Source organism: Oryctolagus cuniculus, chromosome 4, assembly GCF_964237555.1.
Source record: "Oryctolagus cuniculus chromosome 4, mOryCun1.1, whole genome shotgun sequence".
In the NCBI taxonomy this organism is placed as follows: Eukaryota; Metazoa; Chordata; class Mammalia; order Lagomorpha; family Leporidae; genus Oryctolagus; species Oryctolagus cuniculus.
In genome coordinates, this window is record NC_091435.1 from 169,783,659 (window position 1) to 169,799,427 (window position 15,769).

Here is a 15,769-nt window from a genome sequence, read left to right on the forward strand (position 1 = left end):
AAGAAGAATGTGTATTCTGTAATGATAGGATGAAAAGTTCTGTAGATATCTGTTAGGTCCATTTGGTCTGTAGTATCAATTAACTCTACTGTTTCCGTGCTGATTTTCTGTCTGATTAATCTGCCCATTGCTGAAAATGGAGAATTGAAGTCCCCCATTACTATTGACTGGAGTCCGTGTCTCCCTTTAAGTCCATTAACATTTCTTTCTTTCTTTCTTTTTTTTTTTTTTTTTTGACAGGCAGGCAGAGTGGACAGTGAGAAAGAGAGACAGAAAGGTCTTCCTTTTTGCCTTTGGTTCACCCTCCAATGGCCGCCACGGCCGGCGCACTGCGGCTGGCGCACCGCGCTGATCCGATGGCAGGAGCCAGGTACTTATCCTGGTCTCCCATGGGGTGCAGGGCCCAAGCACTTGGGCCATCCTCCACTGCACTCCCGGGCCACAGCAGAGAGCTGGCCTGGAAGAGGGCCAACCGGGACAGAATCCGGCGCCCCGACCGGGACTAGAATCCAGTGTGTCAGCGCCGCAAGGTGGAGGATTAGCCTAGTGAGCCGCAGCGCTGGCCAACATTTCTTTTAAATAGCTAGGTACCCTGTCATTGGGTGCGCATACATTTATTATAGTCATATCTTCCTATTGAATTTGTCCCTTAATCATTATATAGTGCCCTTCTTTGTTTGTTTTAACAGTTTTTATGTTAAAGTCTATTTTGTCTGATGTTAGGATGGCAACATCAGCTCTTTTTGGGTTTCTGTTAACATGGACTATCTTTTTCCGTCCTTTTACTTTCAGTCTGTGTATGTTTGTGGGTGAGATGTGTGTCTTGTAGGCAACAAGTAGATGGGTCTTGCTTTTTAATCCATTCAGCCAGTCTGTGTCTTTCAATCAGAGTTGAGTCCACTTACATACAAGGTAACTATTGATAAGTAGCGACGTGGCCCTGCCATTTTCCCATGAATATTCCTGTTGTTTGCTTTGGCTTTCCTTTGTACTTCTGGGGAGTTTTCTGCTGTGGGGAGCAAACCGGACTAGACTGAGTTACTGGAATTAAGACTTATTCTATGCATCTGCTCTCCCACAATATGGCGCTGGGAGAGAAGTAAACAGCTTCCGCACAGCTGCCTCCAGTTCAACCAATAAACTGTAGGACTTGCTACTGATTGGAGGAGAGCAGCGTACTCGGCGTGTGGGCAGCCGAGTTAGGATTGGCGGAGGAGGACTATAAAGGAGGAGAGAGACGGCATGCACCAGGAACATCTATGGGGAACATCTAAGGGAACCCGTGCAGCCCCCGAGAGAACCGGCCGGCGGTGTGCCGCTCCCCTGCGGAAGTGGGGAATGCGGCCAGGGGGAACTGCCCTTCCACGGAGGTGGAAGGGATAGTAGCCAACCCGGGAAGAACCAGCAGCAAACCCGGGGAGGGCCGAGCAGACGAAAGAACAGCGCAGGGTCCTGTGTCGTTCCTCCACGAAGAGGGGGAGCGACATCTGCCATCTCATTCTTTTATAATGATGGCTCTCTTTCTGTGTTTCTGTGTGTAGAACATCCTTAAGCATCTTTGCAAGGCTGGGCAAGTGGAGACAAATTCTTTCAACTTCTGTTCATTATCAAAGGCCTTTGTTTCACCTTCATTCATCAGTGAGAGCCCTCAGGATGCAGCATTCCGGGCTGACAGTGTTTACGACGCTGACTCTCACCATTCTAGCTGCAGGGTTTCTGATGAGAAGTCAGCTGTGCGTCTTGGTGGAGATCCTCTGCGAGTGATTGGGCATTTCTCTCATACGCATTTTAGAATCTTTTGTTTTATGTGGAAGGTGACTACATATGTCGTGGTCATGTCTGTTAAGAGTTCTGTGTGCTTCCTGTACTTGGATGTCCCTTTCTTTCTGCAAATTGGGGAGGTTTTCTGTAATTATTTCACCTTCAGAAACTCCTCTAAGACCTGCATTTTGGGTCATTTGATAGTATCCCATAGATCTCCCACACTGCTTTTAAGTTTTTTAATTTCTTCTTGTTTTTTTTTTTTTTTATTTGAAAGTCAGAGTTGCACAGAGAGAGGAGAGGCAGAGAGAGAGAGAGAGGTCTTCCATCTGCTGGTTCACTCCCCAAATGGCTACAACAGCTGGAGCCGTGCCGATCTGAAGCCAGGAGCCAAGAGCTTCTTCCAGATCTCCCACATGGGTGCAGGGGCCCAAGCACTTGGGCCATCCTCCACTGCTTTCCCAAACCACAACAGAGAGCTAGATCAGAAGTGGAGCAGCCGGGAACTCAAACCAGCACCCACATGGGATGCCGGCACTGCAGGCAGCAGCTTTACCCACTATGCCACAGCGCCAGCCCCTGTTTTGTCTTTTTGTTGTTGTTCCGACTTCTTATTTCCAAGATTTGTCTTCTAATTAGGATATTCTTTGTTCTGCCTTTCCCAGTCTGCTGTTGAGGCTTTCCACTGATTTTTTATTTGAGCAAATGAATTTTTCATTTCTAATATCTCATTTTGATTTCTCTTTAATATCTCAGTTTTGTGGGAAAATTTTCATTCATGTCATGTAAGATTTTCTTTAGTTTGTGGATTTGATTCTAATTCTATGATTAATTTTTTGAATTTTGTTTCTGGCATTTTGTCAGTCTCTTCATCTTCGTATTCTAATACTGAAATGTTGTGTTCCTTTCGGGGGATGGTTATCATGATGTCATCTGTATTCTTGTTTCTTGAATTTCTGCTTGTTTTTAGGCATTTGTGGAGTTGATTTTAGTTTTGTTTTCTCCTGGTGGCTGTCATCTTTGAGCTATGCCTCTGTGGCTTTGTGGAATGTCTGCACTTTCAGTGACTACCGAGAGGTGCGGGTGGGTGTGGCCAGGGTGCTCTGGTCAGTGTTCCAGAGTAGGGCACATTTCCAGGGTGATACCCAAGCTGGGCATGGTAGATCTCAATACCCAGCTACACCCTGCACCTGCTCTCATGTGACCACTATGTCCCCATGGTCTCAGCACACAGGGCTCCCTCAGCTGCCAGGTCCAGAGGTTTCTTTCTGCCCTGCCAGCTTGTCCAGGCATCAGAGGGGCAGATACTCCCTGAGACAGCTCTGCCTAGACGTCTTGACTCTGGGAGGCTGTGGGTGCCCTGCTGTCCCACATGGCTGCCCGGCCACCTCCCAGCCAGGCTGAGTCAGTGGGGACTGTGGACGTTCCCTCCACTAGAATCTCTGCATGACATGAGTGCACAAGCGCCTCTGGCCAAACACTGCTGCCTGCCCGCCACCGCCACTGCTGGTTAGGTGCCTGCACAGAGGCTGCCGTAGCTGCCACCGTGACCCAAAGTGGTGCCTGCCCTCTCTGCCAGGCCGCGGGCGCTGTTTTGGGGAAGTTGCAGGAATGCAAACGTCCCCCTCCACTTTCACTGGGTCCACGAGCAACTGCCAGCCCTCAGGGCTCGAGTCTGGCCCCGCGCTACACTCTCCCTCCAGCTATGTCACCACGGGTTGCTGCAGTCCACTCTCGCCTGCTCTCCAAACTGCTGCCCACTCTGGCTCTCGGCCCCTGCAGCTGTGCTGGTCCTGCGTGTCTGCACCCTCCACACGGGCCCACGGTGTTCCTCCTGCCCCCGTAGGACTTGCAGTGTGCTTTTCTCTCCAGTTCTCCCCTGAGTGTGCACACCCTACACTTCTCACTGTCATTAGTGACACACGTTGCTCCCTAATCTGCCATCTCGGAATCTCTCCCTTGATTTGATCTTTTTTTTTTTTTTTAAGATTTATGTATTTGAAAGTCAGAGTTAAGGAGAGAGAGAGAGGTCTTCCATCCGCTGGTTCACTCCCCAATTGGCCACAACGGCTGGAGCTGTGTCATTCTGAAGGCAGGAGCCAGCAGCTTCCTCTTTGTCTCCTATGCGGGTGCAGGGGCCCAAGGATTTGGGCCATCTTCTACTGCTTTCCCAGACCATAGCAAAGGGCTGGATTGGAAGTAGAGCAGTGGGGACTCGAACTGGTACCTATATGGGATGCCGGCACTGCAGGCGGCAGCTTTACCCACTGTGCCACAGCGCTGGCCCCTTGATTTGAACTTAAGAATAATCTTACCTGGATTTTCTTTGGAATGTTGGCTTGGAAAATTTTCTTGGCTTTTTAGGAAAAACTGAGTGCTTACAGACCTGCTAAATTATGAGTGCCATCCTCTACCAAGTGAACAGATACATAGGTTTCATCACTGTGCTTTTTGGAGCCACGTTACCTGTGGCTCAAGCCTCTGACCTGTTTGGGCCGTCCACCACCGGAAGTATTTGCGCAGCACAGTAGGAGCGTGAGAAGGGTTCAGCCAGCCCCAGGCTCCGTGCCTGAGAATGGAGCTGGGGTGATCTGCTTTCCCATGTCCGTGTCTTAGAGCAAAGGCAACTAATTGTAATGAGTTCTATTTTAAGAGAATTTGTAAAGTGTCCGATCAGAACGGCTCTGGACATGGAAACAGTCACTATTTCACAGTAGTGATCTAAAATTATGTGCACTTGTGTGTTGCACATTGAGGAATCTTGAAAAGACAAACACCCAGATGGCGCTTTAGGTTTTACCTTTTGAATTACAACTACCCTAAATGTTTAACACTGGCTCATTTTTTGTGTTTTTCCCTTTTCTTCCTAGAATATTTTCCTTCTTGGATATAGTCACTCTGTGCCGATGTGCACAGATTTCCAAGGTAGAGTATTCTGTAGATTTTCAATAAATACCAAATGCTATTAGAATGGGTCTGAGTTTTAGTTTAAATAGTCATTGCAAATTAAAATCTCATCTTTCATGTCTAACAATGTTATCATAATTCTGTATTTGATGATAAACTTTAATATACATCAAGAATGAGAGTTTAGAGGGACAAAAGTTGAGCCAAGACTCTTCATGCTCTCAGTAAATATCTCCTTGACCTCAACTCGTGTCTCACCCCCCCCCCCAGGCTTGGAACATCTTAGCCCTGGATGGAAGCAACTGGCAAAGAATAGACCTTTTTAACTTTCAGACAGATGTGGAGGTAAGACTGTTGGCCTTGGTCTATGCAGCATACTCTCTAGGGGATGAGCAGGTGTTTGCTTCTTTCCTGCCTTGTTTCAGCTGCATTTAGATTAAATATTAAAGTGCAGGTGTGTAAAAGAGGGAGGAAAACCTGGGAGGTACTGGGGTTTATCAAGACCAAATTTCTGCTTGCATGTTTCTTTTGCCTTGTGTCAGTTTTAGACAACGTTCCCCCTGGGTCATGTTTCTGAACTGAGTTGTGTCACTCCATTTTTTTTTTTTAAAGATTTATGCATTTATTTGAAGGCAGAGTTAGAGGGAGACGCTACGCATCTGTGCGTGCACACACACACAGATACATACACACACACACAGATAGATATCTTCCATCCGCTGGTTCACCACCACATGGCTGCATTGGCCAAGACTGGGCCAGGCTGAAGCCAGGAGCTAGGAGCTTCATGTGGGTCTCTCACGTGGGTGCAGGGGCTGGAGGACTTGGGCCATCTCCCACTGCTTTCCCAGGTCATTATCAGGGAGCCGGATCAGAAGTGGAGCAGCTGGGACTTGAACTGGTGCCCATGTGAGATGCGGCCTTGCCCCTAAACCACAGCGTGGGCCCTGCCACTCCATTGTTCAAAGCCTCTGGCAGTGCTGCCCGCCGCTCCCGTGCAAGCACACAGCGTCATCAGCCACCCTAAGAAGGGGCAGCCACCTGATGGCCGCTCACAGCCAGGCTGCAGTGGGAGGGGCTCTTGGCTGTCCTGCTGGCCCGCTGCTTTCTCACAGCACATCCAGTAAATCTAGCTCGCTCGCTCTCTCGCTCGCTCTCTCCCTCCCTCTCCCTCTCTCTCCCTCTCTCTCCCTCTCTCTCCCTCTCTCTCCCTCCCTCCCTCTCTCTCTCTCTCTCTCTGCTCTGCAGAATTCCTTCCCTGCCCCGACACAGGTGGACATGGTGTAAGATTTGGGGTAAAGCGAGGAGGAAACAAAACATAAAGCGTCAGCTCTGCCTCGTAACCCCGTGCCCAGTGCTTCAGCCTCAGGAGACTTGACAGCTGTTACTCTGAATGGGGCCTCAGAGAGCAGAAAGGACAGAGTCGCTGTCCCGGACAGGAGGTGATCTGAGTGGCCCGACGGCCCAGAGGCTTCCTGTGCCTCTGTCGTGGTGTCCAGGAAGTCAGAGGCGCAGCCGTCTTTGAGGCCTGGTGCGTTTCCGTATTTAACGGGACACAGGTCACTATTTTCACTGAGGAGGAGTCAGCATGACCGAGTGAGGAAAGTGTTAAAACTTGACTGTGAAATACGAAATCTCTCACCAACAGAGGAATAATAGGAAACACGGCCATTGTCTAGAGGACTCATTTGAGGTGCTTGAGATCCCGGAGTTTATTATCTGCGCAGTGGTGATCAAAGCTTATTCACTTCCAGTGTAGCCAACTCAGTGCTGGTGTGAAATTGCATTTTAACACTTACTCATGGGGCTGGCGCCATGGTACAGTAGGTTAATCCTCCGCCTGTGGCGCCAGCATCCCATATGGACACCAGTTTGAGACGTGGCTGCTCCACTTCTGATCCAGCTCTCTGCTGTGGCCTGAGAGAGCAATGGAGGATGGCCCAAGTCCTTGGGCCCCTGCACCCACGTGGGAGACCCGGAAGAAGCTCCTGGCTCCTGGCTTCAGATCAGCACAGATCTGGCCGTTGTGGCCATTTGAGGAGAACCAGCGGACGGAAGATACCTCTCTCTGCCTCTTCCTTTCACTGTAACTCTACCTCTCAAATAAATAAATCTTTAAAAAAAAACTTACTCGTGTAGTATATTTGCCAAGTGATTGTTACCAAGGTGTATGTTGTGTGTGTGTGTGTGTGTGTGTGTGTAATGAGTGAGAAAATGAAGGTATTAGAGTGAGGTGGGTCCGAGCAGTTTCCCACTGGTTTCCTGCTGCGGTGTCACCAGAGGAACCAGTGGCCAGACGGGGAGGCCCTCTCCCTCTTCCTGGGCCACTTCCTGCCTGAGGGTCTCTGGTTCCCATCTCCAGCCAGCGTGGCAGAGCTGCAGAAGTGGGCTGAGCCCAGGATTTCCCAGTTATGGCGGGGAGCCCCTCGTTCTCTTGTTGCGCTCTGAGCCTGGAAGGGGCAGGGGCCTCGGGGTCATCCTGAGGGGAGAGGCCGCAGTCCTGACCGAGACTCTGGTCCCTGACTGGGTGTTCTTTAATGCTCTTCCCAGACTTAATAGCAATGGTTGCAACCGTGTCCCACCCAAACATGCCAACATGCTGTAAGCCACGTAATTCCTCTTCTGATTGATCATCTCCAAGTGTTTGTTCACTGTGTGTACTTGTGTTGAAGGGAACCTTAAATTCTAAAAACCAGAGGCAGGGAGAGGGAGAGGGAGAGGGAGAGGGGGAGGGGGAGGGGGAGGGGGAGGGAGAGAGGGGGGAGGGGGAGGGGGAGGGGGAGGGAATCTTTCATCTGCTGGTTCACTCCCCAAATGGCAGCAACCACCAGAGCTGGGCTGATCCGGAGCCAGGAGCCAGGAGCTTCTTCCGGGTCTCCCACGTGGGTGCAGGGGCCCAAGGACTTGAGCCATGTTCTACTGCTTTCCCAGGCCACAGCAGAGAGCTGGATCGGAAGTGGAGCAGCCAGGACTTGAACTGGCGCCCTTATGGGATGCGGGCTTTGCAGGAGGCATCTGTACCTGCTAAGCCACAGGGCCAGCCCCGAAAACCATTGTTTTGAATAAACTTGTTAAAATACTTTATTTTTATACGGTTCTTAATGCCTCAGTTGTGAAGATTTTCCCAAACTAAGAATGTTTTGCTTCAGTTGTTAAATACAACTGCTTTAAGGAGCTATCACTGCCTGTACATTACATCATTTCAGAATTTTAGCTGGCTGCCGGGGGGCAGCGCACTGCTGCATACACACATCTCAGAAGTACTACGGGGAGGCCAGCTTGTGGTTTGCTGTGAGAACCTAAAATAACCGGTGCTGGGGTTTCAACCTGGTCTCCCTCATTGAGTTTTCCCTTGAGGCAGCACCTTGAACACAGGTTGCCAGTCTTTAGATTCAAAAAAGATGGCTTTGCTTTATTTGAAAGACAGAAAGGCTCCGTCTGCTGGTTCACTCCCCAAATGGCCACAGCAGCCAGGACTGGGCCAGGCCCAAGCCACGAGGCCAGAACTCCGTCCGGGTCTCCTATCGTCTTGAGACTGCACTGTGTGGTTTCCCACCTGCGGGAGCAGTCCATGTGTAAATGGGAAGGAAGTGGTGATTTACAGATACGCTGAGCAGGGGACGCCGTCCCGGAGCAGGATGAGTGCACGCATGGCCTTTACCAAGCGCCGGGCACTGTGCTACGCACTCTGCGTACATTCTTAACACCTCACGTCTCATCCTACATCCAGCCCTCTCTACACCGTGTTGGAGAAACTGAGGCACACAAAACACGAGCAGCGTCTCCAGGGCCGCTCGTCTGCTCAGAGGGGAGTGGAGGCACCTGGGCGGCGGAGCGCTGGGCTACCCGCGACAGGAGGTTGGCGCAGAGCCGACGCGAGACCTGCACTGGCGTCCCGAGGCTGGGCCATCTCCTGTACCCTTAAAAGCTGGACATCTGTAACCAGTGTCGTCTTGGTTATTGAAGAGAAATGAGAAATAACCAGATCTGAACAGCCGAAGTTTCCAAGTTTTTTTTTTTTTTTTTTTTTTTTTGACAGGCAGAGTGGACAGTGAGAGAGAGACAGAGAGAAAGGTCTTCCTTTGCCGTTGGTTCACCCTCCAATGGCCGCCGTGGCCAGCGCACTGCGACCGGCGCACCGCGCTGATCCGAAGGCAGGAGCCAGGTGCTTCTCCTGGTCTCCCATGGGTGCAGGGCCCAAGTACTTGGGCCATCCTCCACTGCACTCCCGGGCCACAGCAGAGAGCAACTGAGACAGAATCCGGCACCCCGACCGGGACTAGAACCTGGTGTGCCGGCGCCGCAAGGCGGAGGATTAGCCTAGTGAGCCGCGGCGCCGGCCTCCAAGGGTTTTTTAAACCTATGTTAGGCCTTATAGTTCTCTAAACTCTCTGTTTTAAAATACGCATCTGCAGTGTGCTGTCTGGTACAAACGGGAGTTACTAGCTTCGATACTGTATTTAGAAAGGATTCTGTTTTTTTACCCTTAGTTGGAAACCAAGAAACAACAACCAAACATGCAAATTTGAAAATTTTCTGTTCAAGAATGTTTACTCCAAAGAAAGGAGGAATATAAAGTTTGTTAATATTACCAACTTGAAATGGGGAAAATATATTGGGTACACCATTTGTAGGCCTTAATCTGGAGTTTCTTTCTTTGTTTATTAAAGTACTTAAATATTCATGTTGGATTTCTAAGTCATAATCTTTCTCCCCCTGGGAATTTTGCTTTGCAAAATAATGGTTAACTTGGGCAGTGCTCAAGAAAGTATAAATAAGTGCTCCCTGCACAGGGTGTGGATTCTCAGTGTAACGGGGATGTTGGCCAGGTGGCAGTGTGCACTCAGAGTCCTGCACTCAGCTCCTGTGGTTTGGGTCCCTAGTGAGCATGGTACTTGCAGCTGAGTGTCAGGATTGCCGTTTGGGTCTGCTGTTGAGTTGCAGCGGGTAAAGCCTCTGCCCACCATGACCGCATCCTGCATGAGCACCGGTTCAAGTCCCGGCTGCTCCACTTCCGATCCAGCTCCCTGCTAATGCACCTGGGAAAGCAGCAGAAGATGGCCTGAGTGCTTAGTACCCTGTCACCCATGTGGAGACCTGGATAGTGTTCCAGGATCCTGGTTTCAGCCTGGCCCAGCCCTGCCATTGTGGCCATTTGGGGAGTGAGCCAACAGGTAGAAGAGCTCTGTGTCGCTCTCTGTAACTCTGCCTTTCAAATAAATAAGTAAATCTTACAGATTGCTGTTTTGTGAAGCAAGGTGCCAAGTCAGAGTTAGGTAGAAGGAGTGAGTTCCTAGTGCTACACAGCCCTCGGGAGCACTGAGGGGGGTGAGAGGAAGCATTTACAATGCATTTAAAAAAATTTATTTTACTTGAAAGAGTTACACAGAGAGAGGGAGAGGGAGAGAGAGAGAGAGGTCTTCCGTCCGCTGGTTCACTCCCCAAATGGCCACAACAACCACAGCTGCACCAATCCGAAGTCAGGAACCAGGAGCTTCTTCCAGGTCTCCCACGTGGGTGCAGGGGCCCAAGGACTTGGGCATCTTCTACTGCTTTCCAGGCCACAGCCGAGAGCTGGATCAGAAGTGGAATAGCCGGGTCTTGAACTGGTGCCCATATGGGATGCTGGCACTGCAGGCGGCGGCCTTACCCACTTTGCCACAGTGGCCCCAATACATTTTCATACCCTTAGAATAGTAGTAATGCTTAGCTGGAGTAGGATTTCCCTTTTTAAAAAAAATTAAAAAGTATTTATTTTTTCATTTATTTGAGAGAGATCTGATCCACTGGTTCACTCCCTCAATGCTTGAAAGAGCCAGGGCCGGCCAGGGTGAAGCCGGGAGCCTGTGGCTCCACCCCGGTCTCCCATGCGGGTGACGAGGACTCAAGTGCTTGAGCCATCATCTGCTGCCCCCAGTGCGCGTTAGCAGAACGCTGGGATCGGAGGCGGAGCCGGGACCCGGATGCGCTCGGATGCGGGATGCCGATGTCCCAAGTAGCGACCTAACTCCTGTGCCGAACATCTGACCCCAGGACTTCCTTTTTTAATCAGTGCTGCTTTAGCGCTCTGCTTTAGGGAGCCAGTGTTCTCCCAGCTCCCTCAAAGAGCCTTATGGATAGGGGACAGGTGTGAGTGCCAAGCAGGCGAGGACTGACCCCAGGGCAGGCGTGTTCAGGAGGCAGTGCAGGGCTTTGTTGTGTTTTCAAACGCACTTAATGCTTGAATTAAAGCCGTTTCCTTGCTTGCAGCCCCCTTATGCACAGGGATAAGGCTGAGGTCCTGGAGGGACGTTGCACACTGTCTTGTGTTACGCTGGAGACGTGGGCCTGGTTCCCAGGTGTCACGCTGTTTGGCTGTTAGGGAAGCAGCATGAACAATGACTTTCTCCGCCTGTCGATTCAAGGGCCGCGTGGTGGAGAACATCTCGAAGCGGTGCGGCGGGTTCCCGAGGAAGCTCAGCCTGCGCGGCTGCGTCGGGGTCGGGGACTCGTCCTTGAAGTCAGTCGGCCCGTGCACAGCACACGCCTGTCTGCGGCCAGGTCTCTCCGCGGGGCTGCACGCAGCAATGTGGGAGCCGTGACCTGGGCGCAGCAGCCCGGTCGGAAGCCGAGTCCCGCTGTTGCAGGAGAGGGGATGCGTTACTTCCTGCGGCTGAGGGTCGGGGCCCTCTTCTGCGGGGCAGCGCTGGTAGCGCCCGTGTGTCCTGGCACCGCGTGAGACGCTGCACGCGATGCACTTGTTCATCTCCTCCGTTCCCGCTTCACGGTGCGGCCCTCCCGGTCTCCTGGCCCCTGTTTCCAACAGGAACTGTGCTAAACAGCAGAGTCAGTGACTAACAAATCTCCTTAGCGCGGGCTGGAATTGGGCTTGCTCATAATGAGGTGTGAGTATTGCACTGATTTTATTAAAGTTAGCAATATAGCCTGTCCAGCCAGACCCATGCCCACTTCTCATGGGTAGTCATTGTTTATTGGAAATGTTACCGAACTGCTACTAAGGTCCTGCACTTGAAGGGGCTTTCTGGGTCAGGAGACAGGGTTTGGAACTGTCAGGGCCTTGTCCGCCAGGCCTCCGTCTCACGTCAGAGACTGGCTAACGGAGGAGCTACTCCTTGCAACAGACTTTGTGTTCTTGCAGGCTGCAGTGTTACCACGGTGTGCATCAGTCGCAGACCATAGCATGTGTGGAATATAGAGAATGCAGACCGTAGAATCGGTGATGGGAACATGTGCTGTACCATTGCTAGAACAAATGGGCTCAGAGCATCTTTCACGGGTCGGGCTGGCGCTGTGGCACACAGGGTTAAGCCGCAGCCTGCTGCGCCGGCATCCCACATCGGGGCATTGGTTCAATCCCGGCTGCTCCACTTCCCACCCAGCTCCCTGCTAATGGGCCTGGTGGTCGACGCAGCCGTTTGGGGAATGAACCAGCAGAAGGAAGATTTCTCTCTCTCTCTTTCCCTCTCTTTCTGTAGCTCTGTCTTTCAGATAAATAAATAATTATTTTAAAAAAAGGTACGGAACAAACGTGGATTTGTTTTTAAATCAAGATCATCACGCCGTTTTCTGCTGCTTAAGCGTCGTAAAGCAGTAGCCTGGGCTGATTCTACCTTAACTGGAAGCTGCCACAGCGGTATGTCCTCAGATAAATTAGAATGAGGAGCTTGCATCGTTTGGTGGTTACATTAAAGAATCTAAAGCTGTGAATTGTCAATAAGGGATAGCAAAGACACACATTCATTTTTTTTTTAAATTTATTTATCTGAAAGTCTGAGTTACACAGAGAGGGAGAAATGGAGAAGAGAGATCGTCCATCCTCTGGTTCACTTCCCAAGTGGCCGCAACCGCCAGGGCTGAGCCAGGCTGAAGCCAGGAGCCGGGAGCTTCATCTGGGGCTTCCACATGGGAGCAGGGGCCCAACACCCGGGCCGTCTTCCACTGCTTTTCCAGGAGCTGGATTGGAAGTGGAGTAGCCAGGACGCAAACCGGTGCCCACTTAGGACGTCGGTGTTGCATGGTGCACTTTACCTGCTGTGCCACAGTGCTGGCCCCAAGAACACATTCTTACCTTGGCAACTGACATAAAACCATAGCAGCCAAAGAATCTTATTTTAGAGAAATCATCTGTATTACTTTGTCGGAGAACTGTGTATATTTTTGTGTGTGAAGACCAGATCACCATGAGAATGACGACAGAGTCGTGACAGGGAAGGAGCAGCCTCGGCCTCTGCCCGCCCCACCTGCTGTCTCCCTGGTGGACCGGCTGTTCATCCCCCCAGGCTGTTGAGCCCTCCTGTAACAGGCGCTGACCTCGGCAGCTTACAGCCACCACCCAGGGCCTGGCGTGTGCTGTCCTTGTCGCCTCTGCCACATTGTTGTGTATGTGTAAGCCCTGGCATTCTGAACAACTTCATTGAGATTCAGTTGAGATGCAAATTCCAAGTGTGTAATTGGGTAAATTTCGCAATCTGTGGACACTCATTAAACCCATGTCACAATCAGGATAGTGGACATATGCGTGTCCCACCAAAGCTTCCTCGTGTGTCTCTGAAATCCACTCATCCCTCCCATCCCTGCCTCACGCCAAGCAGACAGCAGTCTGCTTGCTGCCCCGCACGCTAACGCAGTCAGCCGGCCTGCTGTACCAGGGGTTCACATCCACGGGCTCAATCAGCCACACATCAGAAACAGGTTTTCAGTTGCTGTACTGAACGTGCACGTTTTTGTTCTTGTTTAGCAACTGTTTACATAGCACTGTGCCGTGGGTATTGTAAGTAGTCTGGAGATTATTTAAATTGTGTGGGAGGATCTGCAGAGGTTGTATGCAAATACTCCGCCATTTATGTATGGGACTTGAGCACCCACAGGTATCCCCGGGGAGTCTGCTGGCACCCGTCTGCCGTGGCTACTGAGGAACAGCTGTATTCCTTTTTGCCTGACTTCTTTCAGCCCACGTAATTGCTTTCAGATCATTCCTGTTGTGTGTATATCAAAAGTTCTTTCCTTTGCATTTCTGAGTGGTAGTCCGCGGTATAGAAATGGAGCCACTCCTAGGCTTATGACAAGGCTGATGTCCTCATAAACGCATCTTAAGTTGAAAATATCCTAAGTCGGAGCTGGTGTTGGGACATAGCAAGTAAAGCTGCCGCCTGCAGTGCCAGCATCCCATATGGGTGCTGGTTCAAGTCTCAGCTGCTCCACTTCCGATCCAGCTCCCTGCTGTGGCCGGAGAAAGCAGCAGAAGATGGTTCAAGTGTTTGGGCCCTGCCACCCCTTGGGAGACCCAGATGAAGCTCCTGGCTCCTGACTTTGACCTGGCCCAGCCCTGTTCTTTGTAGCCATCTGGGGAGTAAACCAGAGGATAGGAGCTTGCTCTCTCTCTCTCTCTCTCTCTAACTCTGATTTTCAAATAAATTAATTAATTTCAAAAAGAGAAGAAAACACCCTAAGTCACAAACGCATTCCGGGGCCAGCGGTTGGTGCCGTGGGCTAAGCGACTGCCTGCAGCTCGAGCATCGCCTGTGAGTGCTGTTTCAAGTCCCGGCCGCTCCACTTCCGATCTGGCTTCCTGCTCACGCGCCTGGGAAAGCAGCAGGAAATGGCCTGAGTCCTCCGCCCCTGCCACCTGTGTGGGAGACCTGGATGGAGTTCAAGCTCCTGACCTTGACCTGGCCTAGCTCAGCCATTGTGGTCATGTGGGGAGCAAACCAGTGGATGGAAGGAAGAGATCTCTCCCTGTCTCTCCCTCTGTCTCTGTAACTCTGGCTTTCAAATAAAACAAGATTTTTTTTTTTTTTTTTGACAGGCAGAGTGGACAGTTAGAGAGAGAGACAGAGAGAAAGGTCTTCCTTTGCCGTTGGTTCACCCTCCAATGGCTGCCGCGGCCAGCGCGCTGCGGCTGGCACATTGCGCTGATCTGATGGCAGGAGCTAGGTGCTTCTCCTGGTCTCCCATGAGGGTGCAGGGCCCAAGCACTTGGGCCATCCTCCACTGCACTCCCTGGCCACAACAGAGAGCTGGCCTGGAAGAGGGGCAACTGGGACAGAATCCGGCGCCCCGACCGGGACTAGAACCCGGTGTGGCGGCGCCACAAGGCGGAGGATTAGCCTAGTGAGCCTCGGTGCCGGCCAAAACAAATCTTTTTTAAAAGACGTGTGTCTGGACACTCATTAAACCCATGTCACAATCAGGATAGTGAACATATGCGTGTCCCACCAAAGCTTCCTTTTGTGTCTCTGAAATCCACTCATCCCTCCCTGCCTCACGCCAAGCAGACAGCAGTCTGCTTGCTGCCCCCGCACGCTAGCTGTCACTCCTAACATTTTATTTAACGCGGTCAGCCGGCCTGCTGTACCAGGGGTTCACATCCACGGGCTCAGTCAGCCACACATCAGAAACAGGTTTTCAGTTGCTGTACTGAACGTGCACATTTTTGTGTGTGTCTGGCTTAGTGGTTAAGGTGCCAGTTAGGAGACCCACGTTCCCAGAGATGGTGTGGTTTTACATTACCACAGGGGGTATCAGACTTGTGGTTCTTCTGCTCCCTTGCTAGCTTTTGGCATGGTCAGTCCTTTTTAATTTTAACCATTCTAATAGATGTATAGTAGTATCTTTTTGTGGTTTTAATTTTTATTGCTCTAGTGATTAATGCCGTTGAACATATTCTTATGTAAATATTTGCTATACACATATCTCTTGGAAAATGCATTTATTTGACAGGGAGAGACACGGAAACTTCCCATCCCCTCATTCAGTGCACAAGTTCTGCAATGGCCAGGGCTGGGCCAGGCTGAAGCCAAGAGCTGGGAACTCAGTCCAGTCCCGCGTGTGAGAGGCAGGGACCCAGCTGTTGCAGCCATCACCTGCTGTCCCAGGCTGCAGGTTAGCAGGGAGCTGAGCCAGGAACCACACTGGGGCACCTGACAGAGGCGTCCCAAGCGGCACCTTCACCGCCAGCCTGAACGTCTGCAGCCGTGTTCTTTCTTGGATGGAAAATCTGTTAAAATCTTGTGCCCATTTTTAAATTAGACTGTTTGTTTTCTTACCATTGACTTAAAAAATAGATTTTCAGATAGATATTTGAAAACTAAATACTACACTT

The 15,769-nt window shown here is 50.9% G+C and overlaps 1 protein-coding gene across 1 annotated transcript in view; it reads left to right on the plus strand.

Moving 5' to 3' along the window:
* FBXL2 (F-box and leucine rich repeat protein 2) overlaps window positions 1-15,769 on the plus strand; it is a 96,501-nt gene that overhangs the window by 57,383 nt on the left and 23,349 nt on the right. The window contains 3 exon segments of the mRNA XM_051818546.2: window positions 4,632-4,686; window positions 4,939-5,013; window positions 11,073-11,167. Of these exon segments, the coding sequence (XP_051674506.2) occupies window positions 4,632-4,686; window positions 4,939-5,013; window positions 11,073-11,167 (225 nt within the window).